This window comes from Trichechus manatus, unplaced genomic scaffold (genome assembly GCF_000243295.1).
Source record: "Trichechus manatus latirostris isolate Lorelei unplaced genomic scaffold, TriManLat1.0 scaffold00057, whole genome shotgun sequence".
Classification (NCBI taxonomy): domain Eukaryota; kingdom Metazoa; phylum Chordata; class Mammalia; order Sirenia; family Trichechidae; genus Trichechus; species Trichechus manatus.
This window is the reverse complement of record NW_004443993.1, coordinates 11,734,773-11,748,676: the sequence shown is the minus strand read 5'-3', so window position 1 is coordinate 11,748,676 and position 13,904 is coordinate 11,734,773. Positions and strand designations below refer to the sequence as shown.

The 13,904-nt window shown below is 54.3% G+C and overlaps 1 protein-coding gene across 2 annotated transcripts in view; it reads left to right on the top strand.

Annotated features, from left to right (window-relative positions):
* NFIC (nuclear factor I C) overlaps positions 1 to 13,904 on the top strand; it is a 72,327-nt gene that overhangs the window by 33,142 nt on the left and 25,281 nt on the right. For both annotated transcript variants that reach the window (XM_004378477.2, XM_004378476.3), the window contains exons 3-4: positions 9,443 to 9,514; positions 12,997 to 13,071. In XM_004378477.2, the coding sequence (XP_004378534.1) occupies positions 9,443 to 9,514; positions 12,997 to 13,071 (147 nt within the window). The remainder of the gene's footprint in view (positions 1 to 9,442; positions 9,515 to 12,996; positions 13,072 to 13,904) is intronic.

The window sequence follows — 13,904 nt, the reverse complement described above, 5'->3', positions numbered from 1 at the left end:
GCTGGAAACTGGAGCTTAGAAGTTCCAGCAAAGGCACCGCTGGGCCTGAGTGGAAATTCTAGGCTCTCCAATATTTTGCCAGGTTTTCGCAATAAGTATCATTACTGTTGCCTCGATTCCTGCCCTTTCTACATCCTAAAGGTAAATCAGAGATGACCGCTTTTGTCCCCTCCCAGGTTACTGCCCTTGGCCAGGCCACTGTACTCACCAGGATACCTGCTGCAGCCTCTTGCCTGGTCTCCCTGCCTGAGATCAAGAATTCACTCACAGCTAGAAATTTTTTTTTAATGTATTGTTGTTAGCTGCCATTGAGTCCGCTCCAACTCACGGCGACCTCACGTACTACAGAACGAAACATTGCCAGCTCCTGCACGAGCTTCACAATCACTGATCTGCTTGAGTCCGTGGTTGTGGCCACTGTGTACTCTGAGTGCCTTCCAACCTAGGGGGCTCATCTTCCAGTGCTGGATTGGACAGTATTCTGTTGTGATCCATAGGGTTTTCATCGGCTGATTTTCGGAAGTAGATCGCCAGGCCTTTCTTCCTAGTCTGTCTTAGTCTGGAAGCTCTGCTGAAACCTGTCCACCGTGGGTGACCCTGCTAGTGTTTGAAATCCTGGTGGCAAAGCTTCCAGCATCACAGCAACACACAAGCCACCGCAGTACAACAAAGGGACAGACGGAGACGTGGGGTGGAGTATTTTATATACATCAGGTCATATTACCCCTCTTCCCCTTTAGAATAAAGACGAAGCTTGTCACCACAGCCCACCAGGCCCTGCATGATCCAGCAACTTCTCCCACCATCTCTTATCTCCCCCTCGCTCACCACGTCCCAGCCATGCGGCTGCCTCAGGGCCTTTGCACTTGCTGTGGGTGCCCTCTGCCTGGAATGCCCTCATTGTAGATCTCACCATCGCTGGCTCCTTCTCATTCTTTAAGCCTCAGCCCTAAAATGTTACCTCCTCAGAGAGGGTCTGCCTGACTTCTCTGCTGAAAAGCACCCCCAAATTCACTCTTTGCCACCTCACCCTTGTTTTATCGCTCCCATAGGAGCCCCAGAAGGAGCTCTGGTGGTGCAGTGGTTAAAGCACTCGGCTGCCAACCAAAAAGGTCGGCGGTTCAAACCCACCAGCTGTTCCACAGGAGAAAGATGTGGCAATCTGCTTCTGTAAAGATTACAGCCTTGGAAACCGTATGGGGTCGCTGTGAGTCGGAATCGACTCAACGGCAGTGGGTTTTGGTTTGGAGGCGCCCTAGTGGCGTGACAGTTAAGTGCTCGGCTGCTAACCGAAAGGTTGGCAGTTCAAACCCACCCAGCAGCTCCACAGAAGAAAGACCTGGCGATCTGTTTCTGTAAAGATCACAGCCTAGAAAACAAAACCCTACGGGGCAGCTCTACTCTGTCACACGGGGTCGCTGTGGGTCGGAATTGACTCCACGGCAACCCACAACGACAAGAACTGAGAACCGTGTGGAATTCTCTCGGACCTTTTCTGTTTGCTTGCTTTCTGTCTGTCTCTCTTGCTTGGCTCTCTGCCATCTCCCCAGGGCCTGGTAAACAGTTGTCATTGTTGTTGTTAGGTGCTGTCGAGTCGGTTCCGACCCAGAGCGACCCCACGTACAGCAGCACAAAACGCTGCCCAGTCCTGCGCCACCCTCACTGTCATGGTTGTATGTGAACAGTAGGGGGTCGATAAACTCAAGTTAGATGAAGGCTGGGCCCCGCGTGGACCTCGCGATTCCAAATGATGGAAGCGTCAGCCCCCAGGACACAGGGAGTTCCCCCGTGACAGAGGGGTGGGTGCTTGGGCCGGGAGGGGCGGGCTGGAGGCCACGGTGGCAGTGGTGGCTTTGTCGTGGGCTGGGACAGACCACATTTGGGCTCCTGGCCATGAATAGGAAAGAACAGTTTGTACACTCTGTCAGTGAAGCCTGGTTTACATTTCTATCGTCACTGGCAATCATGTGTTTGAGCACAAGGCTACGGGGGTGATGACGTTCCCAGCTGCACATGAGCACCCCATGGACCCGGGGAATGGAGAGAACTGGCCCCCAGCCAACAGAGGGTGTCACTTGAAATACAGCTGCCGTTAAGGACCAGGGTCTCTGTCATACTAATGTGAGAGTGGTTATCTCTGCGCCACACAGTGGTAAGGAGCCTTGTGTGTCTTACCAAGATAATTCCACATGATTTGAGAAACCAAAAAAAAAAAAAAAAAAAACCCTGTTGCCGTTGAGTCGATTCCGTCTCATGGTGACCCTATAGGACAGAGTAGAACTGTCCCCCAGGGTTTCCAAGGAGCAGCTGGTGTATTTGAACTGCCGACCTTTTGGTTAGCAGCCAAGCTCTTAATCACTGCACCACCAGGGCTCCAACGTGATTTGAGAGAAGTCCTGAAAGAGGGGAGAGAAGGAGCCATCTAGATATCTGAGGGAACAGTGTTCAGGCAAAGGGAACAGCCTGTGCAAAGGCCCTGCAGCAGGACTGCGCCTGGTGAGTCGGAGGCACAGTGAGGAGGCCCGTGTGGCTACAGCGGAGTGAGCGAGGGGGAGAGAGGAGGAGGGGAGGGCAGGGAGGGGACAAAGGGCAGGTCGTGCAGGGCCCTGTGGGCCGCTGGGAAGACTTGGGCTTTTACCCGAGGGAGGTGGGAGCCCTGGAGGGCTGTGAGCAGAGGAGGGGCAATGTTAATTTAACCCCTGAGTTTGGCGAAATGCTGTCACCAAAACTACTTATCACCATATCTGTAATTGTCCCTTCCTCTCCCTGAGCGCCTCTGGTCTCTACAACAGCCCTATAAAGTAGGGCAGGGATTGAGAATGCCCACTTTTTAGATGGGGAAAACTGAGGCTCAGAGGGGAAACATGACAAGTCCAAGGTCACATGGCTGGGACTCCAACCCAGGTTTCAGGGCCAGGTCCTAGTTTCCATAAGATATCCCATGATCAAACAAGTTTAGAATCTGCCGCCTCATCTCAGAGCTCCCCAGCACATTTTAAAGGCTCTGAGAAGTCCTGCAATTGCCCTGAGAAGCCCACAGTGATACCCAAACATTTTGGCCACTGAAACCACATGTTTGGATGAGATCTATTAACACCTCGGGGGATGCTGTTAGGAAATCCATGGCTTGCTCGGCTGCTAACAGCCTGGACCTTGGTTCATCCATTTCCCTGGTACCGTTTTAGCTTCCACATAGGAGAGAGCATGTCCGTGGACTCGTCGTGTGATCAAGAATATATTTTGAGTTTGACGGCTCCTCAAAAAGTTAAACAGAGAATTCCATATGACCCAGCAATTCCGCTCCTAGGTATATACCCCAGAGACTTGAAAGCAGGGACTCAAACAGATGCATGTCCACTGCTGTTCGCTGCAGCATTGCTTACAATGGCCCAAGTGTCCATCAGCAGATGATGGAGAAACACAACGTGGTCCATCCACTTGATGGGATATTACTCAGCCACAAAGAGGAATGAAGTTCTAGTCGGTGCTGCAACATGGATGGACCTTGAGAACATGCTGAGTCAGACCCCAAAGGGCAACTATTATATCATCTCACTTACGTGAAATATCCAGAATAGCCAAATGCAGAGAGACAGAAAGTAGATTTGTGGTTGCCAGGGACTTGGGGGGAGAGGAGAATGGGAAGTTATTGCTTAATGGGTGCTGAGTTTGTGTTTGGGGTGATGAAAAAGTTCTGGAAATACGTGAACACGTTTAACGCCACTGAATTGTACACTTAAAAATGGTTAAAAGGGTAAGTTTCATGTTATGCATATTTCACCCCCAAATTTTTTAAACGAGAAAAAGAATGTATTTTGAACAGCACAGAGTGCCAAATTGAATGCTGGGTGCAAATTTTGTTGTGGATGTTGTCGTTAGGTGCCATCGAGTCGGTCCCGACTCACAGCAACCCCTGTATACAACAGAACGAAACACGGCCCAGTCCTGGGTGCAAGCTTAGCCACAGAAAACAACATGTCCAGAGAGAGGTCCACCAAGTCAGGAGAAAACCCGGTGACAACACTTTAAAACCTGGGACCAACACTATTTCAATAAGACGTTCATTTATGTGTTTTTAAGAGAGAAGCACAGATAAACTGAGTTGACGCATGGGCTTCCCTTGCTGTGTGGCCTTGGGTAACTCACTTGGCCTCTCTGGGCAACCAGGGATTTGACAGCCTCAGATGAGGATTGCTGTAGGCTGTTAGATGAAATTATGTCAAATGCAAAACCTCTTTAATACTAAGTAGTTCCTTTGACTAGGTTGGGCTGCAAGGGGCACTTGGTACATGGTAGTTGCTATTGTTTAAGTTATTATTATTATTCCGGACTCATATCTTCTCATTCCAAACTCTGGCCCCCTCTTCAGTAGCCCAGGGTGGGCGTACCTTGAAATTTCCCCAACTTGTACAACAGGGAGCAAGAAGGCCTAGGGGCCCCCACACCAACAGGATGCCCTTTGGCACAGGAAGAATAGGGAGATGCAACGGATTTATCATGCCCCCAGCTGCCAGTAGCCACACCCCAGAGCCACAATTAACCTCGCCGATGGCAGATGGGACCCTTGGTAGGGGGTAGAAGGGTGGAGGGGTCCCCAGGTAGGAGCTTCATCTGACTGGACAGAGAACAAGTTCCAAACACCCAGGAGCACCCCAAACTGTCAACAAGAAAGAGGTCCTGGAAGGGGGGGAACTGAGGCCCTCCAACGGCCCACTGGGCACAGGAAAGCCCCCAAATGTGGGGTGTCAGGGGGTCTGGATTTTAATTCCAGCAGCTGTTATTATGTGATTTTGATTGTATCGCTGCCTGTCTTTGTGTCTCAGTTTTCCCATCTGGAAAATGGGGCCTATCATCGCATGTCCTTCCTGGGGGCAATTAGAAAGACGAAATAAGTCAACGGAGGTGAAACTTGCAGCCCAATCTAGTCAAAGAAATTCCTCTCTAAGTGTTGACTATTGAAATGTGTGGTTTTCTGTAGGGTGACCTTGCTGAACTCCCCTAAGAGCCCCAGTCTCAGCCGTGGATGTCACGACCTGGGGAGGAGGGTATGGCTACCGGTATTGAGTGGGTGGAGGCAAGGGACGCTGCTCAACACCCTGCAGTGCACAGAACGGCCCCCACCAATGTCAACAGCGCCAAGGTTGAGAAACCCTGAGCTAGACTTGAAGCCACAGGACAAAGCTTCAGCCCAGCTGGCTTTTAGGTAAACAATCAAAGGCTCCATTTAATGAGCCTTTGTTTTGTGCCCTTAGATGTCTCTCACAGGCATAAGCTCATCTAATCCTCCCAAAAACCCTGGGGAGTATCTGTGCTAACTCCATTTCACAGATCAGAAAACTAACGCTCGGGGAGATGAAATGTTTTACCCTAGGACAGAGGTTCTCACCCGGGGGTGGCTGAGGTACTGCAAGTTCAATTTTATTTCATGCTGTTGTTGTCAGGGGCCATCAAGTTGGTTTGGACCCATAGCGACCCCATGGGCAACAGAACGAAACACTGCCCGGTCCTGCGCCATCCTCACAATCGTTGTTATGCTTGAGCCCATTGTTGCAGCCCCTGTGTCAATCCATCTCGTTGAGGGTCTTCCTCTTTTTCGCTGACCCTCTACTTTACCAAGTATGACGTCCTTCTCCAGGGACTGATCCCTCCTGATAACATGTCCAAAGTATGTGAGATGAAGTCTCGCCATGCTTGCTTCTGAGGAGCGTTCTGGCTGTACTTCTTCCAAGACAGATTTGTTCGTTCTTCTGGCAGCCCGTGGTGTATTCAATATTCTTCCCCAGTTTAGCTAACTTAAATCTGAGTTGCCACATGTTGCTAGTGCCTCCCGTAAATGGGCAGAGTTTTCAGGAGCCAAACGATAGTCAAGTGGTCAGTAGGCAGATGCAAAATATCCCAAGTTTTTGCCAACGATTAAAAATGAGATGGCAGATAATGGCAGCATCATATTATTTTAAAAACGACCACTCATTCGATACACATTTAGGATTTAAAAAAAAAAAAAAATCCTCAGGACACCAGGAGAAAAGATCTTCCTTAACTCGACCAAGGGCAGCTAATATACTTAACATTTAGCATCAGAAGGCTTTCCCCCTCCAATAAGGAGCAAGGCAAGGAGGTCCGTTCTCAATTCCTCAACACCGTGCTAGAAGTTCTAAAAACCCACCAGTTGCCGTGTCGTCAGCTCCGACTCGTGACAACCCCGTGTGTGTCAGAGCAGAACTGTGCTCCACAGGGTTTTCAATGGCTGAGTTTTCAGAAGTAGCTTGCCAGACCTTTCTTCCGAGGCACTTCTAGGTGTACTCAAACTTCCAACCTTTTGGTTAGCAGCAGAGTGTGTTAATGTTTGCACCACCCATGGACTCCACTGGCAGTCCTAGCCACTGCAATAAGGCAAGAAAAGAAAGGCAGGCAGAAACAGCACTGTCCCTGTTTGCAAATGGCAGGGTGGTGTATTTAGAAAATCCCAAGAAATCTTAAGAAGAAGGGGAAAAAAAGCTTCTAGAACTAATAAGTGAGGTGGCAGGATACAAGGCCAGTGCACAAAATTCAATTCCATTTCTATATGGTCTCAATGAACAATTGGGAACCAAAATTAAAACCACAGTATTATTTATGGCCACTCCAAAAAAACTACCACGTATTGAGTGTGAATTTCGTGCCCAGCTCCTTACTGTTATTAGCTGACTTGAGCCACACAGCAAACTCTGGGAGTTGAGTTCTGTTATCCTCCCCATTTTGCAGAAAAAGAAACTGAGGCTCACTTATTATGAGCTGACTTATGTGACCCAACAAACCCTGGGAATGGGTTCTATGTATCTTCCCCATTTTACAGATGAGGAAACTGAGGCTTAGAGGTGGCGTGGCTGACCTGAGATCCCAGAGTTGACTGAGCAAAGGAAAAAGCATCAAAAACAATAACAACGACAGCTATAATAATAATAGTAATAAGGATAGCACCCCTGATTGGTGGGGCATTTACTATGTGCCAGCCACATAGTTCAGGGCCCCTTGTTGCATTTATTAACAATTTTTCTTTGAGGAAACGCCTTCAAGGTCCTGCCTCAGGGCCTTTACACTGGCTGCAATTGTACCCATTTTACAGGTGAGGAGAATGAGGCGCAGGGAGAGGTGAGGTGCTGCGTCTGAGGCTGCACAGCCTGTGCTCAGAACCACTGTGGGGGCCTGGCACCTAGCAGGTGCTCAAGAGACACCCCCTTCCCGTCTGTCCATCTGCCCTGAGAAAGTGCTCAAGTGCCCGCCAGACACCACTGCCTTTTGCGACTGTGTGGCCGCTGGTTCCAGAAGAGGGTCTCGTGCCCGCGGCCTGGAGCCCGGACGACTGGCTGCCCGGGCTGGGCGCTTCCCAATGGAGTGGCCACCGTGCCCAACTGTGTGGCCGTCCAAGCGGGACTGGCCGGCTCCGAGGGGCACTGGCTGCCCGGCCCGGGAGTGCCCACAGGGCGTGGGGCCGAGCCGGGCACACTCCCCTCGGCCACTGCCCAGCCCTGCCCAGCTCAGCTGGCCCCGCTGGGCTGCAGAACAGGGCCAAGGAGAGGCCGCCCCCACCAACCCTGTCACAGACTGGGAAACTGAGGCACAGAGCTTCGCACAGTGCTGTTTGCAGCGTCCTCAGGGAGGCAGACAGTGGGCTCTCTGTACGTGGTGTGTGCAAAGCCTCCAGCATGACGCCAAGGCAAACGCCAAGGTCCCAAGGACTCTTGTTATTATTCCCGTACAGCCCTATGGGGCAACCACTGTCATCAGCCCATTTTACAGATGAGGAAACTGAGGTCCTTGCCCAGGGCCACACCGCCTGGTTGCAGCAGAGCCAGGATCTGAACTCAGGCATCTGACCGCAGAAGCCAAGCGGCTCTTGTGCCGGGTGTTGGACGCCGAGCCTGCGAACGGATGAATGAAGCCATGAAGAGGCGTGGGGTGGGCCTTCCTCATCGTTCTCACCCTCACTTGTCCTTGTCTGTAAAATGGGCGCAGTAACAAAGCCAAATCTGCAGGTTATTTTGTTAGTTGCTGTCACGTCAGCCCGACTCATGGTGACTTTATGTGTAACGGAACAAAACATTGGTTGATCCTGCACCATCTTCACGACCATCAGGCGGGTTATTTGAAGGATTTAAAAATAGCGCTAATAGCAATAATGCAATGGACATTACCATTTACCCAGCATGCGGTATGCCCCGAACACCTCCTATGTGTCTCCTTGCTGCAACCCAGTGCTGGCCCGTTTGGGAGAGGAGAGAACTGAGGCTCGGAGCAGTGAAGCCATTTGTCTGAGGTCACACAGCGATTACATTCTGGCTTTGGGGCCTGATTCTCTTTCTTTGCCATTTGATAGTGATTCCTGTCACCTTTGGCTTTGGCCCAAGGGACACATGGGGGTGGAGGTTGGAGGGTGGCGGGTTCTGCCCGGCAGGCTTGGCCCTAGGGCCCCCCGCCGCAGCCCAGAGTGGAGGATGGGGGCTGCAGAGGAGGCCGGTGCCGCTCCGCCTCCACCCAGGCTGCCGGAGCCGATAACGCTGAGCTCAGCGTCTGTCTGCTTCTCCCGACCGCCAAGGAGTCTGATTATTTTTAGATAAGATGGAGGGGCGGGCGCCAGCGCGGAGGGAGCCCCCATGCCAGGCGGGTGGGCGGGGAGTCGCAGCCGCAGAGGGCCGCCCCTGAATGGGCCCTGAATGCCAACCCCAGACCAAAGGCTGTAGGGCTGCAGGGGCCGAGGCTGAAGGGAGGGGCCCGTGGGTGCAAGAACTCACCTGTCTGGCCCTCCGTTTCCCCATCTGTAAAATGGGCATAATGACAGCTTCTTCCTCATAGGGTGAAGGCATGATTGAAGGAATCGCTGTGCATCAGGTTATCATCCCCATTTCACAGATGGGCAAACGGAGACTCAGAGAGGGGAAGTGACTTGCCCAGAGCCACACGATCAGAATGTGGCAGAGTTGAGATTTGAACCCGGGCTGTTGGACCTGAGCTTTTACCCAGGACTGCCCCTGCCCCTGCACACTGGCTGTCTGGGAGGCCACACTGCAGCAGGCGGGTGCACATGGGTGTGTCCACATGTGGGTAGGTGTGCACACACATACTGGGGGCCTAAGGATGGGCATGTTCATGGTCACCAGCCCAGCCTGGGCCACCAGTGTTGACACCTCTTCTTCTCTGCAGGATGTCCTCGCTATGTCACCAACAAACAGGAGCTCTGGTGGCACATCGGTTAAGCACTTGGCCGCTAGCTAGAAGGGTCAACAGTTTGAACTCACTAGTGGCTCCGCAGGAGAAAAGACCTAGCTATCAGATCCTGTAAAGATCACAGCCTGGGAAACCCTATAGGGGCCATTCTGCTCTGTCACATGGGGTCACTATGGGTCGGAATCGACTCGACGGCACCCAACAACAACATGTCACCAACTCCTCCTTCTCTTTGCAGACGCGGAACAGAGCAGCAGCCCCCGCACAGGTATGGGCTCTGACCAGGAGGACAGCAAGCCCATCACGCTGGGTGAGTCTGGGGCGGCTTGGGCAGCGGGGGGTGGGGCACAACTTCTCCCCTTTTCCACTTAGCAGCATGTATTGAGTGCCGCCTGTGTGCCAGGCCCTGGCGGGAGTACCTCATAAATTTCATTCATTCATTCATTCATTCCTCACCACGCTATGGGGTAGATGCTGCTGTGTTCCCATTTCACAGATGAGGAAACTGAGGCTCAGAAGGGTAAGGGGCCTTCCGAAGGGGCTGGAGTTTGAACACCGAGCTCGCAGCGTGGGTGGGGGCCCTCAGATGCTCACCCCATGAAGCCCCAGGGGCTGTATAATGGAAGAGAAAGACAAAATCAGTTCCCTGTGGTCAGGAATGACAAGTACGAGAACTTCCCTGAAGAGCAGGAAGGATGGGAGGATGCAGAGGTGTGCTGCAAAGGCCCTGGCCTCCACCTGGTCCAGCTCCATCATCACCCGCCTGGCCCAGTGCATCCACCCTGGTTCCCCGCTCCCGCCCTTGCCCCAACAGTCTGTTCCCCCTGCAGCAGCCAGAGGGCGCCCGTGAGCACCTGAGTCAGGCCCGTGGCTGCTCTGCCCACAGCCCTCCAGGGCTCCCACTTCCTTTGGGTAAAAGCCCAAGTCCTCCCCGCAGCCCACAAGGCCCTGCATGACCTGCCCTGCCCCCTCCCTGCCCTCCTCTCCTTCTCTCTCCCCCTTGCTCACTCTGCTCCAGCCACGCAGGCCTCCTTGCTGTTCCTCCAACTCACCGGGCACAGTCCTGCCCTAGGGCCTTTGCACAGACTGTGCCCTCTGCTTGGGCAGCTGCCTGCTCACTCTCTCTCTAGATCTCCCCAGGTCTCAGTTCAAATGTCCCCTTTTCAAAGAAGTCTTCCCTGAACCCCGCAGCTCGAGCAGCTCAAGCAGCCCTAGCCACTCTCCATCGCAGCCCTCCGTTTTATTTCCTTCGGAGGAAGTTAGTGATTGCCTATGTATTTGCTTTGTTGGTGGTGGTCTGTCTCCCCAGTGGAGGGCAGGGATTTTTGTCTGTCTTGATCACTGTTGTGCTCTCGGTGTCTAGAATCGGGGCTGGTACACAGTGGGTGCTCCATAAATATTTGTAGAAAGAAAGGGGGGAAGGCAGGATGAGGCAGAGAGAAAAGAGAGAAGCCGCAAGAGAGGAGGTCATCGGGGGGAGGAAGGAGGAGAGATGAAAAGGAAGGAAGGAAGAAAAAGCAAGTGGGGGAGGACATCCCCGTTGGAAGGGAGACAGGATGGTTCCAGAAGGTTCACAGGCCCACAGGCCACTGCTCGCTGGCCTGTGGTGACTGGCCCGCCCTGTGTCGTGACCTGAGTCCTTGGCCTCCCGTGATCCCCTGGGTGCCGCCTTCCAAACCAGATGTTCGGGGAGGCGGGGGCAGCGGCAGTGCTGCGCCTGGGCCCGTGGGGAGTGTGGGCAGCCGGCGGAGGAAATCAGGTCCTCCCCGCCCGCCAGGGAGTCCCCTGGAGATGGAGCACAAACAGGAAACCCCGCGGGGGAGGGCAGAGGGCTGCTGACTCCAGCTGGCCAGCTAGGTCAGCAGGAAACGGCCACAGCCACTTCCCCTAGACACTCAGGGGCCACCGCCCTGTGCTTGTAGGCATGTGGTGGCTCTCAGCCTCCCAGCCCCGGGCCAGGCACACAGCAATTGCTCAATAAGCGGTGTGCATAAAAACTGTAGGCAGGGAGACCCGCGTTTCTGGACAGCTGGGGCACTGGGCACCGCTGTGAGCTTCCTGTGCCCCGTGCTGCCCCCTGGGGGCCGAGAGAAGAACTGCTCCCACTACCACCCCTCTGAGCTGAGCCCTCCCACCCCTGCCAGCCCGTCCTGCCTCGGCTCTAACCACGCTCCCCTGGCTCCTGCTCCAGCCCTGCAACTTGCCAAATGCGCTGCAGCCTCAGGGCCTTTGCCCTTGCCGTTCCTGCTGCCAGGAACACTGTGCACCTCGGGGAGGTGGCAAAATTTGGTGTTTAAGATTGCCCTTATCAGGGTGGCCAGGACGTCCAGAGTGGTGACTTGGTGCCAGGCGCCGTTCCTGGCACGTCACACATTTTAACGTTTCTCCCTCTTAACCACCGTCACCTTTAAACCGAAAAGCCAAACGCATTGCCGTGGAGTCGATTCTGACTCATGGCGACCCCGGGTGTTACAGAGTAGAACTGCTCCATAGGGTTTTCTTCACTGTACTCTTTAAGGAGGAGTCCCTGGGTGGCGCAAACGGTTAAGCGCTCAGCTACTAGCTGAAAGGCTGATGGTTCGAACCCACCCAGAGGTGCCTCGGGAGAAAGGCCTGGCGATCTACTTCTGAAAGGTCCAGACTTGAAAACCCCATGGAGCAGTTCTACTCTACACACATGCGGTCGCCACGACTCGGAATGGACTCAACGGCAACTAACAACAACAATCTTTAAGGAAGCAGATCGCCAGGCCTTTCTTCCATGGCACCGAGTGGGTTCAAACACCAACCTTTAGGTTAGTAGTCAGGCGCAAACCATTCGTACTACCCAGGGACCCTTCACCACCTTTAGCAAACCAAACTAAGCCTGTTGCCGTCGAGTCGATTCCGACTCATAGTGACCCTGTAGGACCGAGTAGAACTGCCCCACAGGGTTTCCAAGGAGCGGCTGGTGGATTTGAACTACCTTTTGGTTAGCAGCCCAGCTCTTAACCACTGTGCCACCAGGGCTCCACCTTTAGGGCTTTCTAAATGCAGGGTTGCATACCATAGATGCTCAGTTGAGTGAATGGATCCCCACAGGCCTGCTCCCACGCTCTCCAGGCACAGGTTCCAAATCTGTGAAATAGGTCCAAACCACCCCGGCTCACAGAGGAGGGTCCCGTTTTGACATTAGGCAAGACTGGTTCTGGGGGCCCCGGCTGTTCGCACTGCCGCCTGTGGACCGTCCATCCAGCCTTGCTGTGTGCACTGGGGACGCTGCAGGACCCGGACAGACAGACGCCCCTGCCCTCAAGGAGCTGCCAGTCTGCAGGGGGAGACAGAAAAGAACATTGTCCCACAGGCGATATGTGATGGAAAGCAAGCAAACAGGCCCCTCCTCCGTCCTTTTATTTCTCACAACCCCTCCCCGCAGATGACGCGGTTCATGGTCCCCGTTTCTGGAGATTAGGACAAATCCAGGCTCACACACTGAGTAGGGGGCAGAGTCTAGATTTGAACCAGGTCAACAGCCGGCCGGCTTCTGCAGCCAGTCCCAGTGTGGGACCAGAGCCGTTGAAGAAGGCACCCCGGCTGTGGCTGCAGTGAGAAGGACTGAGGGCAGACTCAGAACTTCCCTCCAGCCACATAGGAGGAAAGGGCTCCCCCATGTGACTGAGGGGCTCAGCGGCCACCCCGCGCAGGGGGTGGGCCGAGTGACGGCCAGGCTCCGTCCAGCCCTGAGGTCTGGGTGTCGAGGGAAGCCGACCCAGCTCAGCTGCGCCCGCTGACCCCGTTCTCTCCCCCTTCCAGACACAACTGACTTCCAGGAGAGCTTCGTCACCTCCGGCGTGTTCAGTGTCACGGAGCTCATCCAGGTGTCCCGGAGTGAGTGTCCCAGCCCGCCCTGAGCTGGTACCCGGAGAGGGGAGAGGGAGGGGGCTCGGAGGGGGCGGGTCTTAGACAGGGGTGGGGCTGCAGGGAGAGGAGGGACTGAGAGTAGGGGGGCTGAGAGAAGGGAGGGGGCTCAGGGAAAAGGAGGGGATCAGAGGGGGCGGGGCTCAGAGAGGGGAGGAGCTCAGGGAAGAGGAGGAGCTTAGAGAGGGGCCGGAGGGGAGGGGCTCAGAGAGGGGAGGGGCTCCGAGAAAGGAAAGCGGCTCACACGGGAGAGGAGGTTGGAGAGGTAGAAGGGTTCCAGGAGGGGGTCTCCAAGAAGGGAAGGGGTCTCAGGGAGAGAGGACGCACTCAGGGAGGGGAAGGGGACTCAAGAATGAGGGAGGGAGTTCAGAGATAGGGAAGGAGCTCAGGGAGGGGAGGAAGGTGTAGAAGGGAGCCTTAGCGAGGGGAAGGGGCTAAAAGGAGAGGAGAGGTTTGCAGAAGGGGAAGGGCTCAGAGGGAAGGAAGGAGCCCATCAGCCCCACCCTACACCCCCTCGCCAGCCACCCCCTGTCACCAAGCCAAAGTTCCCAGGAAGGGAAAAATCCGGGCCCTTCCCAGAGCCCAGGGTCAGGGTGACACACCAGCTCCCCAGGAAACAGAATCCAAATGCTGGATGGAGGGCGATAAAGAACCTTCCGTCCAGCAACCCTCCTCCCTGAGGCCGCCCCCTCCCCGTCCCAGGAGACCCCAGAGGGCCCCACCCCTCCTAACCTTTGGCCTTCTGTCCCCTTCCACATGTCCAGACACCCCTGTTTATCCCACTCCAGAGAGTTCTGGGCATT